Source organism: Quercus lobata, chromosome 9 (assembly GCF_001633185.2).
Source record: "Quercus lobata isolate SW786 chromosome 9, ValleyOak3.0 Primary Assembly, whole genome shotgun sequence".
Classification (NCBI taxonomy): Eukaryota; Viridiplantae; Streptophyta; class Magnoliopsida; order Fagales; family Fagaceae; genus Quercus; species Quercus lobata.
Genome location: NC_044912.1, coordinates 27559429 through 27582600, shown reverse-complemented (window position 1 = coordinate 27582600; position 23172 = coordinate 27559429). Strand labels below are relative to the sequence as shown.

The 23172-nt window shown below is 35.4% G+C and overlaps 1 protein-coding gene and 3 non-coding genes across 4 annotated transcripts; 1 reads left to right on the top strand and 3 right to left on the bottom strand.

Moving 5' to 3' along the window:
• Positions 1 to 9255: 9255 nt before the first annotated feature.
• Positions 9256 to 10010, top strand: LOC115960574 (glycine-rich cell wall structural protein 2). The gene has a single exon (XM_031079517.1). The coding sequence runs from the start codon at positions 9382 to 9384 to the stop codon at positions 9823 to 9825; it is 444 nt and encodes a 147-aa protein (XP_030935377.1). The 5' UTR covers positions 9256 to 9381; the 3' UTR covers positions 9826 to 10010.
• Positions 10011 to 15004: 4994 nt separating this feature from the next.
• On the bottom strand, positions 15005 to 15094 carry LOC115962358. The gene has a single exon (XR_004085403.1). It is a non-coding gene; the product is annotated as a small nucleolar RNA SNORD34 (small nucleolar RNA).
• A 725-nt stretch (positions 15095 to 15819) lies between these two features.
• Positions 15820 to 15923, bottom strand: LOC115962350. The gene has a single exon (XR_004085394.1). It is a non-coding gene; the product is annotated as a small nucleolar RNA R30/Z108 (small nucleolar RNA).
• Positions 15924 to 16038: 115 nt separating this feature from the next.
• Positions 16039 to 16143, bottom strand: LOC115962373. The gene has a single exon (XR_004085414.1). It is a non-coding gene; the product is annotated as a small nucleolar RNA Z107/R87 (small nucleolar RNA).
• Between the last annotated feature and the right edge of the window lie 7029 nt (positions 16144 to 23172).

Genomic DNA, 23172 nt, shown 5'->3' with positions numbered 1-23172 from the left:
ATAAAATGTTATTTTGTTGGGTAGTACCTTTGGGTATTTAAATATAAGAGAGCCATATTTTGTTTTATTAGAAGATAAAAGAGGCTTACAATTGAAACTGGAGCATGCTAGGGCCTGGAGTGAATTGAACATAAATGGGAGGGGAGCCGGATGTACATCATTGAGGGGGCCAATTAAAATTTCTATATAGGCTGGTAGACTTTTTTTTTTTTTTTTTTTTTTTTCGCAGGGGCAATGCCCCAAACCACCCCCCCCCCCCCCCCCCCCCCGCCGCAAGGGGCAACGTGGCTCCGCCCCTGAATGCGGGGAACGATTTCTCACTTCTCAGTGAGGTCCTTGCTACACAATTAACAGGCTCCTGTTTTATGTTTGTATATGTTAAAATTGTTGATTGATTTGAGAGAATAAATGAGGAGATGGTTGACTGACACTATTCACCATGCTCATAAAGCACAAACTACGCGACACATTTCCTTTCATTCAATTTTTTTTGGCCACGAACCAACAACTCAAAAGGCTACTTATAACATTTACAAAATTCCGAAGATTAATCCTCATTTCCTGTTCCCAATGGACACGATTATAATGAGCAAAGAAATACAAACTTAAATTAAATGACAAAAACAAGTGATGAAATGTCCAGAAATTCTTAAAAGTTCACTAACATGCGAAGGGAATTAGGTCCCCAACTTCAGAAGCATCAAGAGGACGCGTATATGATTTAAGTAATTTTTGCAAACACTTGTTGAGTATCTCTCTCTTTTTTTTTTTTTAAGGAAACACTTGTTGAGTATCTGATTGTATTGAACTCAAACTTTAATCACCAACTCCTACAAAAAATTATTTAAAAAAAAAAAATTCACCAATTACAAACCCAAAAGATCACTACACATTATAAGCGTGAGTTTAAAGATGCAAAAACTACACTTGTGCATGAATGCAATGAATGTAAGTATAGGAGTCTTCCAAACAATTTTAACATTGGTTTAGAGTGAGTTTCTTCTAATGTAACCATTGTGAACCTTTTTTGATATCTAAAAATATACAATTTTAACATTGGTTTAGAGTGAGTTTCTTTTAATGTAGTCATTGTAAACCTCTTTTGATATCTTAAAATATGGAGTCTTGCGCTTGTCACACACCGTCTCATCTCATACGTGTGGGTTTGTATCAATTTTACATTGAGTTTTTATTTTTCTCTCTTTTCAGCCCTTTTGGGCTTTGCTACCCTTTGTGAGCATTGGTTCAGTCTATTGGAGATTAGCTTCCTTAGTACATCGAGTTTTTATTTTATTGTTGTTTGATCAACTCAATGGCTTATTTAATTCACCATTAGAACACTTTTCCACCAGATTTTTATTGCTCTCTCTCTCTCTCTCTCTCTCTCTCTTGCTGAACTATGCACTAATATTTTTTTCTCTCAAAAGTGTTCTTCCTCTCCCACATATTTACTATCATGCTAATGGTATTCCAATTTCCCCTTTGAATTTAGATTCCAATTCAAAGGGGAAATTGGAATCTAAATTATTGATTTAAATTGGGAAAATCAATAATTCCAATTTCCCCTTTGAATTATTGATTTTCCCAATTTAATTTTTGTAATTTTAAAAGCTCTTCAAATTTTATCATTATTATACCTTGTGGATTATTACAATTACTAATATGGCATTCGTTTTTTGTTCACATGACCTAATACAACAGGCTAAATGCAAAATCCAAACATACAGAAACATAAGGTATACACGTTAGTCATTAGGGACTATCATATTTTATAGGAGTATTTATTTCAATATTATTTAAGTATCAAATTCAAGAAAAGTTAGAGAATTTTTTTCCATTAAAAAATGAGTACTGTGTTGCACACCTGTTTTTTTTTCCCCGTCAAATGCATCTATAATAGTCGTCCATTAAATGTGTCTGATTTGTTTGATTGGAGGAGCAGAATTTTCAGATATTTTTGTTCCAAAAACAAAAAATAATTCTTATCAACACATGGCTTGGGCCACAATATACAAATTAGAGCCTTAAGCGGGCCCAACGTGAGCTTGTAAGCATAGTGGATTGGAGAATCAGTGCACATGAATTCTGAAAATGGATAAAACACGTATTGCCCAGTTCCATCACGTGGAGCTGGGCCCAACTTCATATACAGAATTTCAACATGAGCTGTTAGCATGTGTGTACTGAGCATGATATTGAACATTGCGTCCTAGATTCCATACAGGCTCTCACAAAAGGTCTTCAGCTCATCCCTTTTGTCTAATCTATATATAGTTTTATATCCTAGTCGAAACAAATGTAAGTCATTCTTTGTCTCACTCAGGCAGTCAGGCCTATAGCTAAATAGCTAATGATAATCTTATCAAAAAAAGAAGAAGAAGAAGCTAATGATGAGCATGGGCTTTAGTAGTAGAGCATGGATTATTAAGAGTGAAACAAAGCCTTATGATTACTTCCGTCTGAAGTACTCTCTTGAAAACTTAAAATCTAACTCTTACTCCCTTCCATCTCACAATAACTTTTGTACTTGTAAAATAATCATCATGCTAAGAATACGTAATGATACAAATACATAGAATATGATTGGTCATAATTTAGAAAAAAATGGCATTTCAATTTAGTATATTACATGGATGAGAAAGCAGTAACTAATGCAAAAACTATGATCAAATGAGTTCCCAATTACGATAGGATCATAGGATAATATTAAGGATTGGAATCCTCACATTTTATTTGGTTATGGATGCGTTTTCAAACATGATCACAATGAGATCCCTTAGGACATGTTGTTTGTAAATAAGATTATATTGATTAATAAAACTTTAGTAGATTTAATTAATTATAAGTTTGAACTCTGGAAATTCAATCTAAAACTAGGACTAACAATTAGGGAAAGTAAAATTAGACTATCATGAGATACTATAGTTGGGTAGATTATCCATGAAGATTGATAGAATGAAGAGAATCCCTTTTATAGAATTAGGCTAAGTAAAGTTTCTCTCCAAACTAGTTTGGGAAGACACTTTAAACGTGTCCTATATCTTTTTATTGAATATGAATTTTAAAAATCTAACTGTTGAATTATATGTTCTTTATGTTTTTAACATGCATATCAAATTTTGTTCAAATTGAATGTTATATACTATTCAATCAATAAACTTATTTTTGTGCATAACTTTTTAAGAACATGTAATTTAACAGTTAGATTTTCAAAATTTACGTCCAATAAAAAGATATAAAAGAAGTTTAAAGGGTTCATCTTTTCCATTCAAAGTATTATTTGATAATAAGATACCCATTAGTCAAACAAAAACAATTCTATAAATTAGAAGTACTTAAGGTTAAGGGGCTCGCCAGAAAGAGGATGATAAGATATATGTACGGATATAGAAAACATAGTGTAATTGACTAAATTCATTTTATGAGAAGGTAAAGCTGGTGCCAATTGAAGATAAAATGAGAAATTCATTTGAGATTAATGTATGGATTTACGTCTTGTATTTTCTATTAACTTATTTGCTTAAAGTTATTTTTTGTCTATTCTTTTTACAAATAATTTTTTTTTTTTTAAAAAGTAAACTTATTTGCATAAAACCATTTTTGTCTCCCCTTTTAACAAATAAGGTAATAAAAAAGAAAAAGAAAAAAAAGAGAGATGTTAAATGCAAATATTAGTCTAGTGCGATCACATCAATGATAAAAGGAAAAAGAGAGGAAAAAAGAAAAAGGAAAAAAGAAAAAGAAAAGAGACATGGGTAAATATGATAATTTTAGATAGTAGAAGATATGATTTAGTATTCGTTTAACTTCAGTTAATTTTGTTCAACTTTAAAGCCCCGTTTGATAGAGTTGTTAAACAACTCATTTTTAGTTTTTAAACAACATTACACATATTTTCATACACTTTTTCATCCACATGTATTTCAAAAAAATACAAATTACATTAATCAAACTCTTCTACCAAATGGACTCTAAGCTTTTAACTTTTATATAAAATTTTTTAAAATTTTAATTTTTTTTTAAATATAAATATTCTTTAACATATTTTTAGCAAAAAAATAAACTGAATAAACTGATGTCAGACGCAAAATTAGACATAATCGATTGACATGTAAATCATAGATTCTAAAGGGAATTAAGTTGAATTGAGTCTTGATTGTGCTTGTTTTGGAAAAGTTCCAAGTGTGGAACAAGTGAACAGCAAACGGGAAACAAGTAATTGACATGTGGTCCATAGATGTTATAGCATGCATATATAATTTTTTTTTTTTTTTTTTTTTTTTTTTTTCTGATATTTTTGCCTTTCTAGTGCTGCTGTAGTGCTCATCCTTCTCCTAGTCTCTGATATTTTTGTTGGTGCAAATTGCACACTTATATCTTTCTCACGAAAAAAATCTTGGGTGAAACGGGCGCATGTGCCAATTATCTCTTTAACATGTGGGTCTCATTGTCTTTTTTAACGCGTGAGATTCACATATCAGTGAGACAATACGCGCATGCCCCTGTCTTACAAGATGACATCTCTGTCATCACATAAAGATAGAGGCATGTATAGTGCCAAACAAATATACGCAAATTGTCAAAGAGACTCAAAACTCCACTTGCACCCGGAAATTCCCTCTAGATCACAGGAAGGCTGCACACGTGTCAGGATCAGGTCCCTTTCATAAATGATCAGATTCGTCCAACTTAAGAATGTGTAAGTGAAAGACTCAAAGTGACTATCTCTGGACGCCACGGTGCCACCACAGCATATAGCACAACCCAAAAGTGCCTTTTTTGCAGTTTAAACTGATCTAATCAAGAAGAAGAGGAAAAAAATAAAAATAAAATACCCTAGCTAATAGCCGTTACAACTTAGTGAACTTACAAATTTGTAAAACTCGTTTAAAGCCACGTGTCTAAGGTGGCATGGCATGGCCGGTGAAAGCTACAACCACCTAAAAGTTGGACCCGACGCATCTCAATCTCAAAATCCAAAAAACTTTTTTTTTTTTTTTCTTTTGAATCTAGATTTCTTAGAGGGGTTCATTAATCTCTCGTGTAATATTGTATATGATTGGGTAAATTTCTCTAACTACCTCTGAGATTTAGAGTAATACCAAGTAAGTCCAACACTTTTTAAAACTAACCAATATGGTCCTCAAACATAATTTTGTCCCTAAACAGAGTAATAGAAATTACTTACTTTTTAACACTCCCTCCTCTCTTCTTTTTTCTCTCTCAAATCACCACTATAACCACCGAAACATCATCGGTGAGACAAACTACCACCGATCAACGATTAATCCTAAGTTTCGTGCTAATGTATTTGAGGTTTGGCTTGGGGTAGGTTTGGTTACAAGGTTTTTTTTTTTTTTTTTTTTTTTTTTTTTTTTTTCTTTTTCTGAATTAGTGGTTGAAAGTTCACTTGGTGTGTAAAACACTAGTGAATGTTTAGACCATTAGTTTCAAAATTACCAACACAAGCTTATACTCAAACAATATATGTGCGGAATGATAAGTACAAGCTATACCCAAACAACCAAACTACTCTAAGCCATAATGTAATCACAACACAGCAGTAATTAAAAGCAAAGAGTAAGGGTTATGGAGATGCAAACACAAGATAACACCGGTATATGTTATCGAAAAGGAAACCGAAGAACTTGGCGAAAAATTTTTCCACTGCCCTCCAAGTAGTGAAATGATCCACTAGAAAATCAGTTGGGATACATGAATAACAATAAACCCTCCAAGCCTAATCTACTCGATGCACCTAAGCCCTCAAAGCTTCTTGCTCCAACAGGGTTAAGCCTAATCTTGTTTTCTCTAGCTTACTGAATCCCGCAATAAGCTCATTGCATCAACCAAATGAATTAGTTCTCTCTGAACTGCTTCCCAAGCATCAAATAACATTCTCACTGATATGAATATTGTGAGGAAAGAATTTGGCTAAAGCTCCTCTCAAAGGTATGTTAATAGAAAGGGTGAGAGTAGAGGAATTTGAAAAGTCAAATGTATAAGATTGTGGATGAATACTCTTGTTATTCTCTGGGGTTTCTCTCTCAAAATTCTTTCCGGAAATTCTCTACATTTCATGGGTATAAGGGTATTTATAGTAGGGTATGTGAGGAATGTGAAAAGTCATTTTTTTACAAAACAGGGGTTTTTGGCGACTTACTCGCGACTGGGACAAGTTGTGAGTTTCAATCGCGAAATAACTAACTGGCAAACTGTTCATTTTGTCCTATAGTGCTCCAGCTGTCATGACCTTTCAACTTCTTGCATGCTTCACACGTGTAGCATTTTGGCGAGTCATCAGTCACGAGAATGCTCTTGATTGCACACACACTTGAATTCTTCACACCCTCACACACACAACCCTTACATAATTCCCACCTAAATACAAGGTATCTAATTGCTAAATTACAAGCAAATTTGGCATGGAATAAAGCCAACACATGGTTGAATAAATTCAACCTTACAGTGGTGGTGGTTTTCTATTTGTGAGTCTCATTGATGATGGGTTTGGGTTTGAGAAGATGTGGGTTTTGTTGAATTTTCTTGTGTTTTTGAGATGTGGTTTGTGATCCTTGAGTTGATTGGGTGTTGTGTATTTTCTGTGTATGTGAACCATTGTTTGTGGGTATGAATTCAAACCCGATCTCTCCTTTTTTTAGGATACTTCTTCGATTTGGGCAAGCATTCTTCAAGGGACGATGACACCGATCTTGTGGTGGAGCCATCTCATGGAGTCGATGATGGCGGATTTGGTTTCATCGGTGATGGTGCATGGGTTTAGTTGCTTGGGTGGCTGGAATTGGTTTGGTTTAGCTGTGGGTTTTGGATTGGTTAGATTTGGGTGGCTGTGACCGTGGGTCTGTGTGGTTGGGTTTCTATTTGTGGATTTGGTTTGGTGGTGGGCTTTGTAATGATGGTGATGAGGTGGTGATTGTGATCTTGACAAGTGGATTTATGGGTTGTGGTGGGTTTTTTTTTGGGTGCGATTTGAGTTCTAACTATGGGTTTTGTTGTAAATCGGGGCTTTTGTGGGTTGTGGACCTGCAGTGTTGTGGTTTGGTAGTTGTGTGTCTTGTCATCTAAGTTTTGGTGTTCACGGTGGTGGTTTGAGAGAGAAGAAGAGGTCTGAGATAGAGTGAAAGAGAAACGAGAGAGAAGAAATAGTCAGAGAATAAGTGAAAAAATACCGTTACTAGCGCTGTTTAAGGACTAAGTTGTGCTTAGGGACTATATTGGTTAGTTTTGAGAAGTTGTGGACCTGCTTGGCAATAGTCCAAACCTCAAGGATAGTTAATGAAATTTACCCTATATAATTTTATTGTCTCAAACCCAAAAATTAGTTTTTAAAAACAATCTTTATAGATAATACCTACGACAATATTAATTAAAATGCCTGAACAAGTCACCAACGTCAACCGGCTTTAAAAATGTTTGTAATTTTAGCATTTTTCTTAAACTATACATTTGTAGTTAATTAAATGCTTCTTAATTAATACATTATAAGTGTGTTTGGGGAGTTAATTAGCCACTTCTTAATACATTATAACTGTGTTAACCTAACATTGTTTCTTGATTTCTTGATTAAACCAAGGGAAAAAATTTTTCTTGTTTTTTCCCAGTGGGACAAAATAACCTTCATGGGTGTCCTACTTTTTTCTTTTTCTTTTTTTTTTAATGTCAAAAAAATATAGGATAACTCAAACTTGTCATCTTTCCCTTTTTTGTCAAGTGGTAGAAATAAACTCCAATTCATAGACCAATAAACTTGGTTTTAAGGGTCGCAGATCGGGTTTTTATTTTATTTTATTTATTTATTTATTTATTTATTTATTTTATAAAGTTAAAAGGGAATGGGTTAAAAGAATGGAAATATATATATATATATATATCCAAATCCAGCTTATTTAATAAATGAGTTGAGTTTAAATATTAAGTGCTCATATAATATAGCTTATCTTCATTGATTTATTTTACTTAAAAAAAAAGTTGGACAAAAATAAATTTATAGATAAAAAGAGTAAAAATTTAATAAAATAATACACTAGTCAAGATAAATTAACTATGAAAACTTTATACCAACATGCCCTAACTGAGACAGAGAACTCTATTACAACATCTTTAATTAATTTCTTGGTCCAATTTATCCACGTTTACATGTATTGAAATCTCTCAATGTCTTGTTTCTCAAAAACAACAAATAAATAAATAAATAAATAAAAATCTCAATGTCAATTTATTCAGTAGAATAAGTCCCGTAAGCTTTTTTTTTTTTGGGGGGGGGGGGGGGGGGGGGGTGGCAATATGCCTTTACCAACTAAGTTTGATTATACATACATGAGGATTTTATTACGTGTCATTATGAGTGCATAAATATTTCATTCTACTCTTAACATGACTCAAACTTGAGAAGGAAAGCAAATAATGACTAATGAGTTAATTTGATTATAGGCAATTTTTTATTTTTAATAATTCGATAATTGGGGGAAGGGGAATTAAACTCTAGATATCTCATTTTAAAAACTCTAATAGGTACCAACCAATTGAAGTAAGGCTCTTGGCATTTGATTCTAGATTGATGACAAATTAATTAAACCAACTCAGATTTATTAGAGGCATTGACTTGATAAAATGCTTCACTTAAGAAGAGGTTTTGGGAAATTTTATCTGAAAACTGCACTATTGCTTTGGCATAAAATTAATATGGGAAGATAATAGCTTTTGCATGGTGATGTGCTTAATTTGTAATATGGTAGACAAACCAGCACACTCAACCATTGATTCTACAGAGGTTAACTTACACGTATGCAAGGAGGTCCAAGAATCAATAGGATTTACCAATCATTTATATTGATTTGGTCTCTTCTCTCATTGAGAGGAAAGAGCACTAGCCGAAGAAAAAAATAGAGGATGAAAATTATAATGACGATGGAGACTTCCACCCATTATTCCACATGCATGCCTTGAAAGACTAGTACTTTCTTTAAAAATAGAAAACAAATATATCTTTTTTGTTAGAATAAATTTTTTTATTATTAAAAGACATAGAAATATTAGCACAAATTCTAACTTTTGAGTAATTCGTGCGCTACATGCATATAGTTGTTAGAGGCGGTGGTGGGATTCAGGCGTGTAGGTAAAATCCTTTGCCAAACCGACATGTGCACCATATGAATACGAACACAATAAAAAGTGAGACATTCTCACCCCATATCCTTATCAAAAACCCACTATAAATGCCCACTTAATTTCATCATTTCATGCACTATCTATATCCACCTCAAATCTCATCAAAAGTCACCCACAAGCACAACACTAAACTTTCCCTACAAAACTCATCACAAGCAAGCACAAAAAGAAGAGAAGCGAGAGAGAGAAAAAATGCGACCCAACATTTTCACTCTCATTCTCTTTCTTCTCTTCTTGATCACTGGCACTTCCATTGCGGCCTTCGACACAGTAGGCAGTGGTGGTGGTGGTGGAAAAAAGGTTGAAGTTGCGGAAATGTCTTCTGGGCCTAATGGTGGGACCCCAACGGGTGCTACTGGCTCGGGCCATGGTCCCAACTGGGACTACAATTGGGGGTGGGGGGCGAGCCCTGGAAGTGGATATGGCTATGGTTCAGGTTCTGGTCGGTCACCCACTGGGTTTGGCAGGGGCGTTGGCTTTGGTTTTGGTTCTGGTTCTGGGTCTGGCTCAGGCTCTGGCTACGGGTATGGTAGTGGGGGTGCTCACGGTGGTGGGTATGGGTCTGGCAGTGGTGGCTCGGGTGGCAATGGAAATCGCTCACCATCGGAGTCTAGGAACAAAAAGAACCATGGCTGAGGCTAATTATGTAGTATGTACTGGTTTGGTGTTGCATGTAATGATTTAATAAGTATCGCTGTACTCGTTTACATATATAGTGTGTAAGCAATAGCTATAAACTCTAAGTTTGCTTTTAAAGCCTCAGTCTCGTCATTGTATATGTTTATGTATTATTATATGTAGTTTGCAATTTTGCATTGCAACTCTCTCTCTCTCTCTCTCTGTGATATAGTTTCCCAAGCTAGGGAGTCATATGTTATAGGGCTTACGGTTCAAAAGTTTTTGCAATTTTATGAAGATTTTAAATCTTACTCTCAGCACCTCAATAATTTTTTGGAAATTATATTAGACTCATGAATTTGCAACATCCAAACAAAAAAAAAAAAGACTAGCTAGTGCATTGATTCTTTCATACTCGTTAATACATATAGTTTGTAAACATATTATTCAATTTATGATTTAAACGTGGATATTAATAAAAATTTGTATATCGCACATAAAATTGTAGATGTGTATGTGTACTGTACAACAATGAATAAATTATTGGTATAATTTCCATTATATTCCAACATCTCAAAACAAGACACCATATAGAAGTGTTGTGCTTTCGCAAAACATACAAATGGTGTGAGACAAGCAGGTTATGCTTAGCTGCATAGGGATCGAACTCGAGCATTATTAATTTATTCCCCTCCCAATGCTAATGTTAACCGGTTTACTATAAACTTGAAACATCATACAATCGAAGCTTAATTGTGTCTAATTATGGATGGCAAGATTAATCCAAACCCATTAATCCCCACCCATAACCTTGCCTATTACAAGGAAATCTTTACCCTCCCAATCAAGTCATGATTTCAATGAAAATTTGACTTGCGTGTACAATTGTGTGCATGAGTGTGTATAACAATAATTATCCAAGATTTATTGGGTAACCTAATTAAGTGGGATATTAACAGATAAACCTATTGAGCATCCATCATTACTCATTTCTTGAATTAGTTGAGTACACATTAATACTCCTTTTTTTTTTTTTTTAAACTGGCTAGGTACTAATCAATACACATAAATACTTATTTCTTTAATTGCTTAGGTTGCTAGTGTGTACCGTGTACCCATCTCTATTTTTTCTACTAATTTGCAAACTACACCTTAAGTTTTCTGGTAATTCTGATTTTGCCCCTAAAATTTAAAAAAATTGATTCGCTCCCATAACGTAACCTATCATTTTGATTAGGAGCCCTTTCATCCATGCCCACATCTAGTTATCCATTAAGTGCCAATTAAGACTATCATGTGAGCTAATTGATTTAATGAAATCATGACATCACTTTAGTTATGCGATAATTAAACAGTTTGAATTTTTTTAATATTAAAAAAATATAAAAATTATTTATAATAAAAATTAGGGTAATTTGCAAATTATACCCTTAAAGTTAGGGGGTTTGAATTTTATATCCTGAAATTTCAGAATTTGGATTTTACCCCTTGAAGTTTTAGGGTGTTTAGATTTTATACCTCAAATTCTGAAATTTCAGGTTGTAAAATCCAAACACCCCCAAACTTTAGAGAGTAAAATCTAAATACCCTTAAGATTTAGAGGATAAAATCCAAATTCTAAAATGTCAAGATGTAAAATCCAAACACTTCAAACTTCAGGAGGTAAAATCCAAATTCTGAAACGTCAAGGTATAAAATTCAAATACTCCCAAACTATATAAATTATTAATTAAAAAAATCAATATAAAAAACGAATCAGACTTAATTTAATCTCCCTTGTGATTGCACTATGTAATTTAATCATCTCTCACCTTCCCAAGTGCTTATTTCTACAAACTCTCAAGATCTAAGATGGTAATCGATGATGAAGTCGTTCTTGCACTTTCGGTAGATAAAGTTTGGGTTTCAATGGAGATGTGTTTGTTGGGATTGAGATCCGATGCAATTGCAATATGTGATTGCACTGTGTATTAACCCCTTCCTCTTCACAACAATTCTTTACTATTCTCATTTTTTTATTCAATGTTTGAGGTTTAAAATTGATTTTTATCACTTTAAATTTCAACCATTTATAGCCATTACATCAGGCTCTCGTGTTTATCCCAATGATAGCACGTATTGTAAGGTTTTCATGTCGGCCATGGACGTGATCAATGACTAGGACTTAGGCTATGTTTTGACCAGTGTTTTTTGAGTTTTTAAACTAGGTTGTACGTGGCACAATAGTCAACTTGTGCTCTGTGGGTGGATATCTCATGGGCTTAGCACGACAGCTAGAGGTGGAAAGCAATGCTGTTTTTTTAGAGAGAGATGCGACTAGCTTTTGTGTGCTTGTTTTCCCAAAAGAAAATTAATGATTTTATCAGAAAATGAGAGGATTGCCATGCTATGCATTTGGAAAAGGACAAAGTAAAACGAAAATGAAAAAATAAGACAATTTTTTTTTGAAAATATCAAAATAATTAAAACATTTTTTTTATGACATGGTCAAACGACCCAATTAGAAGGGCTCACAATCAAAACATGCCCTAATATTAGGAGAAGGAATCAAAATTTTGAAACTTTTAAGGGGAAAAAAAAAAAAATCATATTTCTTAAAATTTAGGATTGCAATTTTTAATTTAGTCTTTTTCTCTCGCTCATTTTTTACTTCTCCTTATCGATCTTCCAACTTTCCCAACCACCTAACGGATCCTCTCCTGCTAATGCATTTTTACCCTCCCTTTAGTACCCATTCATGAAGATACATAGATCCCTGGAGTCTATATCACTCAAAAGCTCTGGATAATTGATATACTATTTTCATAAAAACATGATCTCAATTTTCATCATTTTTTTTCTTTTTATAGCTTGTCGACCACTTCATCTTTTTATTGAACTCAATTCATTGAATCCAAATCGCGGCCAATGTTAACTACAAGTCTACAAGAACAACCATTATCCACCTCATCTACAATCTTTCCAAGCGAATTATCGACAGTATGACAATTTTTTCTCCGCTCAATTCCTACATAACCAATCAAGACACTTCGTCATTTTCATTTACAACATCAAACCCAGCATCACTGTCGCCACCATTATCACTCTTCCTAAAATCATTATCACATCGTATTATCATCACCATCTATGCCATTAAGCATTTCACCATATATAACCAACTTATTTCAACAATGCATCCTCATCCAATCCACTGCATTACGTAAGTTGTACTCAACATCACACTAAATTTTCGAGGTCACATTCTTCATGATCAATTACAATCAATTGAGTATCACATCTCATAAAACAAATATCACTTATTGAAATTCCATTCCTTTTCTTGAGGTCAAAACTTACACAGTTCAGCAAAAGGATAAAAAGACAAACAAAAATAAAAATTGATTTACGTACATTAACACCACACAATTGATACTTGGTACTTCATAGTACAACACAAGCTTCAAATTTCTTTCTTTATTTTTTCTGATTAAACATTTGTATTTCTAACAGAGAGATACATAGCAGAAGGAACTCGCTTCATTTACTATCGGTGAACAAAAGCAGGACGAAGTACAGAGCAGATGGGGATATTTCCCACAAAGTTACGCAGCAAAGTCTAAATTATGGGCCACAAAATTGGTTTCCCCTAATACATGAGCAACATCCCATTTCTCAAAAGAAGATACTGATACTATTGCCTCAACTATGATTATTTCTATAGACTGGTGTCGATGGGACTTTTATGTGGAGATATAACATTAAATTATTAAAAGCATCACCACCACAAATTAAGGCTTTGAAGCTTTGTTCTTTTGCCTTATAATGCTAACAGCAATCTCTCAAAAAATAATAATAATAATAATGCTAACAGCACTTTATTAAACCACTTCTTTTATTTTTGACCATGACAGACTCAAACCACTTCTGTGGAAGATAGCATGACAGGTATAACCACTAAAACAACTCTTATGTCAAAAATCAGAAATTGATGATTTCAGTAGTCTGCTATGTAGATCAGAAGAAGAAAACTCAATAATAGATTGCAGTCCCCACCACTCTTGGATCAATTTGCAGTCCAGAAGATGAAGCTTAAACACAAGATCTGCACATAAATCACCACTGATTTGAAAATAAGATTTATTGGAAGATAAAGTAGCCAGATTAACCATAAAATCATCCCAAAAAGAAGAATTCAACCATAGTGTTTGATTTTGGTCGTGCATGTGCCACAAACCATATTGGGACAACCAAACATACTCAACACCAAGGCTTCATCATATATGAGCAGTGATCATGTCACCTGCTATTAAGTTTTCCACATTTTCTGCAATGTCATTAGTTGACCCAACTGAAAAACTCCAAGTCGAATCAAGCTTGGCAAACATATAAAATCCAACTGTTATACCTTCTCCAATTTACCCCACTCGCTCCATTCAACCCAAATGTCAACAACTCTGCAATCTCCATTGTACATTTGTACCACAACCTTACCAAGGAGGAACTCAAATGAATGAAGGTGAGAAAGCCTGATTTAATGGGATGAAAGTGATGCATTAAGTATTTATTTAGGTCAAGGAATTTTACTCGAAGTTTGGTTGCTAAGCACAAAATAAAATGTTGGGTATTAATCTTATGGGAGTTTTGGGTTTGGAAAGTGTTAGGCTAAGAACTCATCAAGACAAACTAATATGTTTGAACTAGAATTGTGAAGTGGGTGCTTTTGTAGTGGGTGCTTTTGTTTCTACGACTGGTTGATTAAAAAGTACAATTTGAGATGTAAGATAGAACCTCTATGGAGATGGTTTAATTGGAACCCTGTAGTAACTTGCAGATTAAAAAGATATGGAAAGAGAATATTTTTAATTTCTCTTTGTTCATCTAAAAGAGTTGATCTGTAAATGAAGAGAGAAGGAAAAATAATAGCTTAAAATTGTCTTGTCAGGACATTTCTTTTTCTTTTTTGGCAAGTGATCAATTTTTTTTTTTGGGATAAGTAAAAAAAAATGATAACATTCCAAAAATGAAAAAGAAATGACCAAATTATCTGTTGAAAATACATTATGAGTTTGGTACCAAGAGGAAAATATTACATTATAAACTTTGAAAACAACTTCCACAAATGATGAGACAGTGAAAATTTAACAAACAACAACCCTAAAAGTCTAAAACACGAAAATTTTCCTTTTCTTAATTGACTTGAAGAAATACATCATCATAGAAAGGCCTCAGATATGTCAGAGATATCATTATCTTATAACAGATAATCATCCAATGTAGGCAAAATAGTTTTAGATCATCACTGGCCTCAACTTACAATATAGAATTAAGCAAAATATTATTTTCCAAAGTTATGGTCCTTCAAGAGATAATTTCAGGACAGCATAAGAACAAAACAAGTAATTGTGGGGGGGCATTCTCGAACTCTTTAAATCATAGCATCACTACCAGAAACTTCTATACCACCCTCTAGATAATACGCACCAACAAAGCATAAAGATGATATTAAATAAGGACACAAGACAATTTACAAATTAACTTATCAAGAAATCAGTTGCAAGTTGCAATTTTTTTTAACATAACTTGTAAAAGATTAACCTTCAATGAGATTATCTATAATCATTTATCGAAACCATTCAAACATTGTTACCCCCACAGCTACAGCCACTTAACAACCTTCCCTACTATACAGCTTAATATTTATAAGCCAATCTAATTGAAAACACAATTTCTGAAATTTCATAAACACAGCACACACTAATAAAAATTTATTATAAATTAGATCTAACCCAAGTGCCCCATATATTTTCCAAACATTCAATGAAGATTAGTTTATCTCACTTATTTTCCTGAATAATTGGTTTATCTAAAATTCACAACAATATCACCCACTTCAACCACAAAAAACAACACCAAGAATTTTAATTATAAGGAAATATCAAATACACTCACGCCCAGTATGGGATTGGACCCATGACATTAAGCTTAAAATTGAGTTTGAAAATAAAGATATGAAATGAAAGTGGGGGAAAGAGATTACTCAGTGGTGGCGTTTAGAGTTTTAGGTTCGATTCCGCCAGCAAATTTCCTCAACTTTTCATTTCAGAAGAGGGAGCTTTTTCATCCTCATTGCAAAATCTATTTCCCCCAAAATTCTTATTGTTTTGAACCAAACAGAGAATAATTTGTAACGATAAAAAACATAAAATTAAAAAGACACGCGACCACGACAACAACAAAGAAAGTAAAGAGTGAGATCGCTCAGTTCAGCGGGTATTCGACACGCAAAACTTTCTCGCAAGAGAAAGCCCTGCATTCCGGTCTGTTGAGCTTGAATTTTACCGAGTCATCACTGCGATCTTATTCTTCATCACCATTATTATTATTCTAAACCAAACACTCAAAACATCTGAGAGAGAAAAGAAACAGAGAGAGGTAGAGAGAAACTAAGACTCGAAAAGCCTTAAAGCCTTTTGCTGCTGAGATAGGGTTGAACCAAAGGTGTGAATTTATAGGGATTGTCATTTCTAGGGTTTTACGGGGTTTTGCTCGCGCAATGGCAAGAGGGTCAAGATTGAACCGGGATCCGTTAACCCGTCCGAACCCGGATAAAAAATATGCATATGGGTGCTATTTTATTGACCAATTTTTATTGTATATTAGAGTTATATTAAATATTGTAGTGTAGTTGAAAACATTGACAACATTACTCACTAATTTGAAGTGCAATTCTCAATTATAAATACTCTATAATTGGATTTACAATTAACATTGAGTAAATTGAGATGCAATTCATATTAATTATTTACTAATTTTTCTTTACCTAACATGTTATGTTTTGTTCTTAAAGCTTCATATATTTAGTTATCTTTGTTTGTAGTCCAACTTTATTTATATTTTACACACTATAGGTGGACTTGAGAAAGTTGATAACATGATATGATCCACATCTAATTTTTGTTTTTCTATTCGTTTATGGTGATGATAAGATTATTTAAATACTTTGAATTGTGTAACTTGGACCATGTAGATTTAAGATTTTATGTATTATTTACTATTTATTTTCAAGTGTTTTTGTTTATTTGTTCCCTTGGTTGTATTAAATAAAAGACAATAACAATATGATTAAGCCTCCAAACGTAGGAAGAGTGAGGGGTTGAGTAAGGAAGAACCAGGGGATGAGAGTACCATGGATGGCGGAGTGGCGGTGGCTGCAAGGCAGCACCGCCGAGCCAAATGACGGCGCTAGCTTGGAACTGCCGGGGAATGGGATCAGCTCCGGCGGTTCGAGCGCTCACCGACGAGGTGAAGAACGGCGATCCAGTTTTGGTTTTTCTAGCAGAGACCAAAGCTTCTCAGAGAAGAATCAAGGGGCTCCAACGCAAACTGGGCCTTACTCAGGGGATTACGGTGCCGTCCGATGGCCGGAGTGGGGGTTTGGCGATGCTTTGGAGAGAAGGAGTTGATGTGAGTTTCAAAAGCTGCTCCAATTCGCATATTGACGTGGTGGTGTGCGAAAGTAATGGAGCTGTGCCATGGCGTGCTACTGGATTCTACGGCCACCCCGATGCAGGTATGAGACCTATCTCTTGGAAATTACTTGAAGTTTTAAATAGACAGTGTAATATGCCTTGGGTTGTGTTTGGAGACTTTAATGAAATATTGAATTCTGATGAAAAATTAGGATGGTTAGAGAGGGATGCTAGACAGATGGAATGTTTTAGGGAATGTTTAAGTAATTGTGGTTTGCTTGATTTGGGGTTTGTGGGTCAAAGATTTACCTGGTGTAATGGGAGAATTGGAGATCAACGAACCTTGGTTAGGCTGGATAGAATGGTAGCTAATGAGGAGTGGATGAATTTGTTCCCGGAGGCGAAAGTAGTTCATCGATCAATGGCGGCATCGGATCACTGTCTGCTGTCCTTATCGATTAGAATGAGAGAAACAAGGAAGGTAGCTAGGAGAAGATTTATGTTTGAAGAGATGTGGACTAGGGAAGAGGGGTGTAGAGAGGTGATTGAAAGGGCCTGGGATCCTTTGGATTGTAATCCGGAGCTGTCTATTCAGAAACGCCTGAAATGCTGTCAGTCTCAACTCCAGAATTGGAACCGGCGAGTGTTTGGAAATGTCAATAAAATTCTGAAGCAGAAGCAATGTCGGTTACAACAATTGGAAGAGCTGAATTTACTTCACGAGTCGGCGGAGGAAGTTCAAAAGTTAAAAAAGGAAATTAATGAAGTTATGTTGAGGGAGGAGATAATGTGGAATCAGAGGTCAAGGGCACTGTGGATCAAATATGGTGATAGGAACACTAGGTTTTTTCATGCAACAGCGAATAATAGACGGAGAAAGAATAAAATTGAAGGAATACTTGATTCGGAGGGGAGGTGGAGAGAAAACAATGAGGAAGTGGAAGAAGTTATTTTGGAGTATTTCAAGAAGATCTATAGTTCTACTTTCCCCACTGAGTTTGGTGCGTGTCTGGGGGCAGTGGGCAGAAGGGTAACGGAGGATATGAATGACGACCTTTTAAGGGAATTTAATGAAGAAGAAGTATGGCAAGCCCTTATGCAAATGCATCCCACAAAATCTCCGGGTCCGGACGGTATGTCCCCAATATTTTTCCAAAAGTATTGGGATGTGGTTGGGCCTCAAGTAGTCCAAAGTGTTATCCATACCCTTAGAACCGGTGTTATGCCAATTGGAGTTAATAAGACATATATTTGTTTGATTCCCAAAGTAAAATGCCCCCAAAAAATTACAGAATATCGCCCAATTAGTTTATGCAATGTGATCTATAAATTGGTATCCAAAGTTCTTGCTAATAGGTTGAAGGAGGTACTCTCGGATGTTGTGGACGAAGCTCAAAGTGCTTTCGTTCTTGGTAGGCAAATCACGGATAATGTTCTCGTTGCATTTGAGGTTATGCATTGCATTAATCAAAGGAGGAAGGGGAAGGAAGGGTTAATGGCAATTAAGCTCGATATGAGCAAGGCTTACGATCGGGTTGAATGGGGGTATCTAGAGGCGATAATGCGAAGAATGGGGCTTAGGGAACGCTGGATATCCCTAATGATGATGTGCGTGACTACTGTTTCTTTCTCGGTTTTAATTAATGGGGAGCCAAGGGGAAGGATTGTCCCTACTAGAGGTCTTAGGCAAGGAGATCCTATCTCTCCTTACCTTTTTCTTCTATGTGCGGAAGGCCTCTCAGCCATGTTGCGAAGAAATGGGAATGGGGAGGCCGTGAGTGGGGTACAAATTTGTAGAAGGGCGCCAAGGATCTCTCATCTTCTTTTTGCGGATGATTGTATAGTCTTTGGTAAGGCGTCGATGGAAGAGGGTTTAAAAGTCACTAAAATCCTTGAAGATTATGAAAGAGAGTCCGGGCAAAAACTAAATAAGGAGAAGACTTCTCTCTTCTTCAGTAAGAATACGGCGGTGGAGGATAAGGAAGGGGTAAAGGAGCTGTTTGGGGTTGAGATTATCCACCAACACGAAAGATACTTGGGGCTGCCTCCATTGGTTGGTAGGGGCAAGAGGAAAGCTTTTAATCGTATAAAGGATCAAGTGGGGCGGAAAATAGCAAGCTGGAAAGGAAGGCTTCTGTCCACTGCAGGCCGAGAAATCTTGATAAAGGCAGTGGCTCAAGCTACCCCGACGTATACGATGAATTGCTTTCTGCTTCCCGACTCCCTGTGCAGCGAGCTAAACTCCCTGGTGCGTAATTTCTGGTGGGGCCAAAGGGATAAAGAAAAAAAGCTTGCTTGGATCGCTTGGGGGAAATTATGCAAGCCAAAAGCTGATGGGGGGATGGGTTTCAAAGATTTGAAGGCCTTTAATCTGGCTTTGTTGGTGAAACAAGGGTGGCGGCTCTCCCAAAACCCGTGCTCCCTTGCTCATAGAGTCCTAAAAGCTAGGTACTTTCCAAGTAACAATTTTATGGAGGCACAATTGGGAAACTTGCCGTCATACACGTGGAGGAGCCTGCTGGCTGCTAGGGAGATCAGTGAGAGGGGTAGGCGGTGGAATATAGGAAATGGGCAGCAGGTGCGGATTTGGGCGGATAGGTGGCTGCCAACTCCTCATTCCTTCAAGGTGATTAGTCCAAAACCTCAAGATTTTGATAGGGAAATGGTGGAGTCTCTAATAAATCAGCAAGAGGGGGGCTGGGACAAAAATCTGGTGAGGAGTGTTTTTATTCCACACGAAGCGGAAACTATCCTAAGTATTCCAATAAGCCTTTCTTTACCTGAGGATGCGGTGTCTTGGGCTTGGACTCCAAATGGGAGGTTCACAGTAAGTAGCGCCTATAAGGTGGCGTGCAGCTAGTTGTGTGAAAGAAGAAGCAAAGAGGAAGGCTGTGGGGTGTCGGATCCAGGTAAGGTCAGGCAGTTTTGGAAGTTCCTTTGGCAGCTACACTGTCCTAGTAAGGTAAAGCACTTCTTGTGGAGGGCGTGTAAGAATATCCTCCCTACGAACTACTGCCTAAAGCTTAAGAGAGTTCCCATTGAGGAGGCGTGTGGGGTATGTGGAAGGGTAGAGTCATTTGGGCATGTTTTATGGGATTGTGAGGCGGCAGGGGCTGTGTGGAGAGAGTCAAAGTTGATGCTGCCCAAGCTCAGAAATGACCACCGCGACTTTATGGAGATTGTGAGGAAGCTTTGGGAAGGGAGAAGGGAGTTAGATTGGGAGTGCTTTGCGACTACGGCCTGGTGTATTTGGAAGAATAGAAACTCTTTGAAGTTTGAAGGGCGGGGCAAGGCAGTAAAGGTGATTGTCAAGGAGGCGGAGTTGCTGGTGGAGGAATTCAAATCAGGGAATACAAAGGAAAAGCTTCCTGTGGAGGTGAGAAATCAAGCTTGGAGGCCGCCAAGGGAGGGGTGGTATAAAGCTAATGTGGATGGAGCAGTGTTTAAGGAGACTAATAGCTGTGGAATTGGAGTTGTGATTCGAAATGATCAAGGCCAAATCATGGGGGCTATGAGTAAGAGGTTGAATCTTCCGTTAGGAGCGGTGGAAGTCGAAGCGAAAGCATTTGAAGAGGGGTTAAGGCTAGCAGGAGACCTCGGTTTGAAGCATGTAATCCTGGAAGGAGATGCTTTGACAGTCACAAACTCTTTGCTGGGTAAGTGCTTGCCGCCATCCTCAATCCAAAGGCTTATTGCTGGTGCTAGTCGGTGGAAGCAATGGGTTCAAGTGTGGAGTGCAAGCCATGTCCGTAGAGCTGGAAATAGGGCTGCACATGTAATGGCTCAAAATGCCAAATTTATTTCTGATTGTGTTGTATGGGTAGAAGATACACCACCAATGATTCAATGCCAAGTGCATAGAGATGTTTGTTTGTTGAACCAGGTTTCTGTTTAATGAAAGCTATTTGTGTTGTCTATCAAAAAAAGAAAAAAAAGCTCATTTTCTTATTTTATGTGTGTATGTGAAAAAGATACAGGTCATGCTCAGTTGACTCAACCCTTCTAAGATTAGGTTAGGGTCATAGGTTTAGTAACCAGTTTTAGGACAACATATTTCTAACCCAAACTTGATCAACCCGACTCGTTTCCCTCGTGCAAAACCTAATTGATTACTTGGCTGTGTGCCTTTGCTTCTCAATTAAATTCAATATAGCATATGGCTTGTTTGATCCATGCAGCACAATTAATGTGTTGTATTAGCCAATATCAATATAATTTGAATTTTTTTAAAATAGAAAACAATATAATAGAATCTAATTGAAGAGCTTAATATACAACAACCAAGGAACTCTATTAAAATTTTACCTTACATTGGGTGCAATTCATTTAAAAATGTATGATTAATATTAATTTTTATCATTACCCCATTTTGATCCTTTATTTTTCTCATATTAAACTGAGATTAGATGGGTTGGTTATCCTGAGTCCCTGACTAGACAAAGGATTGATGAATTTCAGAAATTTACAATGAAACCCAAATTTGACCAAGTTTGACTAAATTTGGCATGCTTGACTAAGCCTTAATGGAAGACCCAATTGTTTTTTTTTTTTTTTTTCAATTTTTTTTTATTCAAGATAAATATTCTACTCTAACCTAATCTAAGTATATATATGTGTGAAGCTTCTTCCTAGAGACTTGAATCCCAACAATTCCTCTCCACACCTTACAAGCACTTATACTTGTGGAGTGATTATTATGTCAAAGGTGCACGATGATAGGACCTAATTGTTAGAATATAGTAAAAATGGTTCTATATTAAGAGCATTAAATTCCTTTTGATTTGACTATTCAAAGAAAAAGGCTTGAATTAAGTAAGATGTTCTGGAAAAAAAAATATTGCGAATCATGAAAATATTTCCTTAGCAAGTATGCTAAAAATTTATTGGAATTCATCTAAATTTCATTGGAAAATGTATCATAATTTTCTATAATAAAAAAATGCCTTATTTATCTAAACCAGAGCCAAAATCCTTTAAATTTGCATGTTGCTCTCAATAATTATTTGATTTTTATTGAAATCAATAGTAATTCCATCAAATTTTTTTTTTTTTTATCAATAAAAAGTTTTTTGAAAAAAATTCTCCTTTAATTTTATCAAAGTGGCTGCGTCAATTTTTATATGAATATGTATGTAATTTCTCCCAAAAAAAAAAAAAAATCATAGATTTCTCTTAATCATTTTTATTGGGAAACATGTCTAATTTTAATTGTTTAAGGTTCAGTTTATTTTTTTATAAAAATAATATGCTACATTTCATATTTTGATCATCATTGAAAAGTTACAAAAATATTTTAAGCACCATATTGCACATGGTAATCCAAGATTTTGCCACATGACAATTAACTAGTAGCTCTACCACTGTACGTGGTAGCCTTATATTATGTCGAGTGTCAAGCTTTCAGAGTGTTCCATGACATCATCAATTCACTTTGTGTTCATCTATATTGCTCTAATCTTTATGGTTTTGGTGCAGTTATAATTTTTTATTTTTTTATTTTTTGAACCTTAGTTTTGCCATTTTTGAGTTGTGAAATACATCATTATTTGACCTCATTAATTAGGAATGAAGTTAAGAGTCTTGTAATTTAGTAATATTACATATTTTCTTTTCTAAGGAGGACATGGATTTGAAACTCCTTCCTCTATCTATGTTTATAAAATAAAAGAACAAGGCTTGAGTGAAGAAAAATATAATTCAAACAAAATGACATATAGAATTTGAGATATTAAGGTGGCTATTTGTGGGCGAAGCACAAAGAGGAATGATTGCATAGTTTTTTAGTTTTTGGCTGAATGGGTGAGTTGCAATCTGAAGGAGAGAAAAAGATATGGGTGAGTTGCAAAGAGATGAATAAAGAGCTGGGTGTGTTGCAAAGAGATTGAGTCTTTAAAAAAAATTAGAATAAAAAATCCTT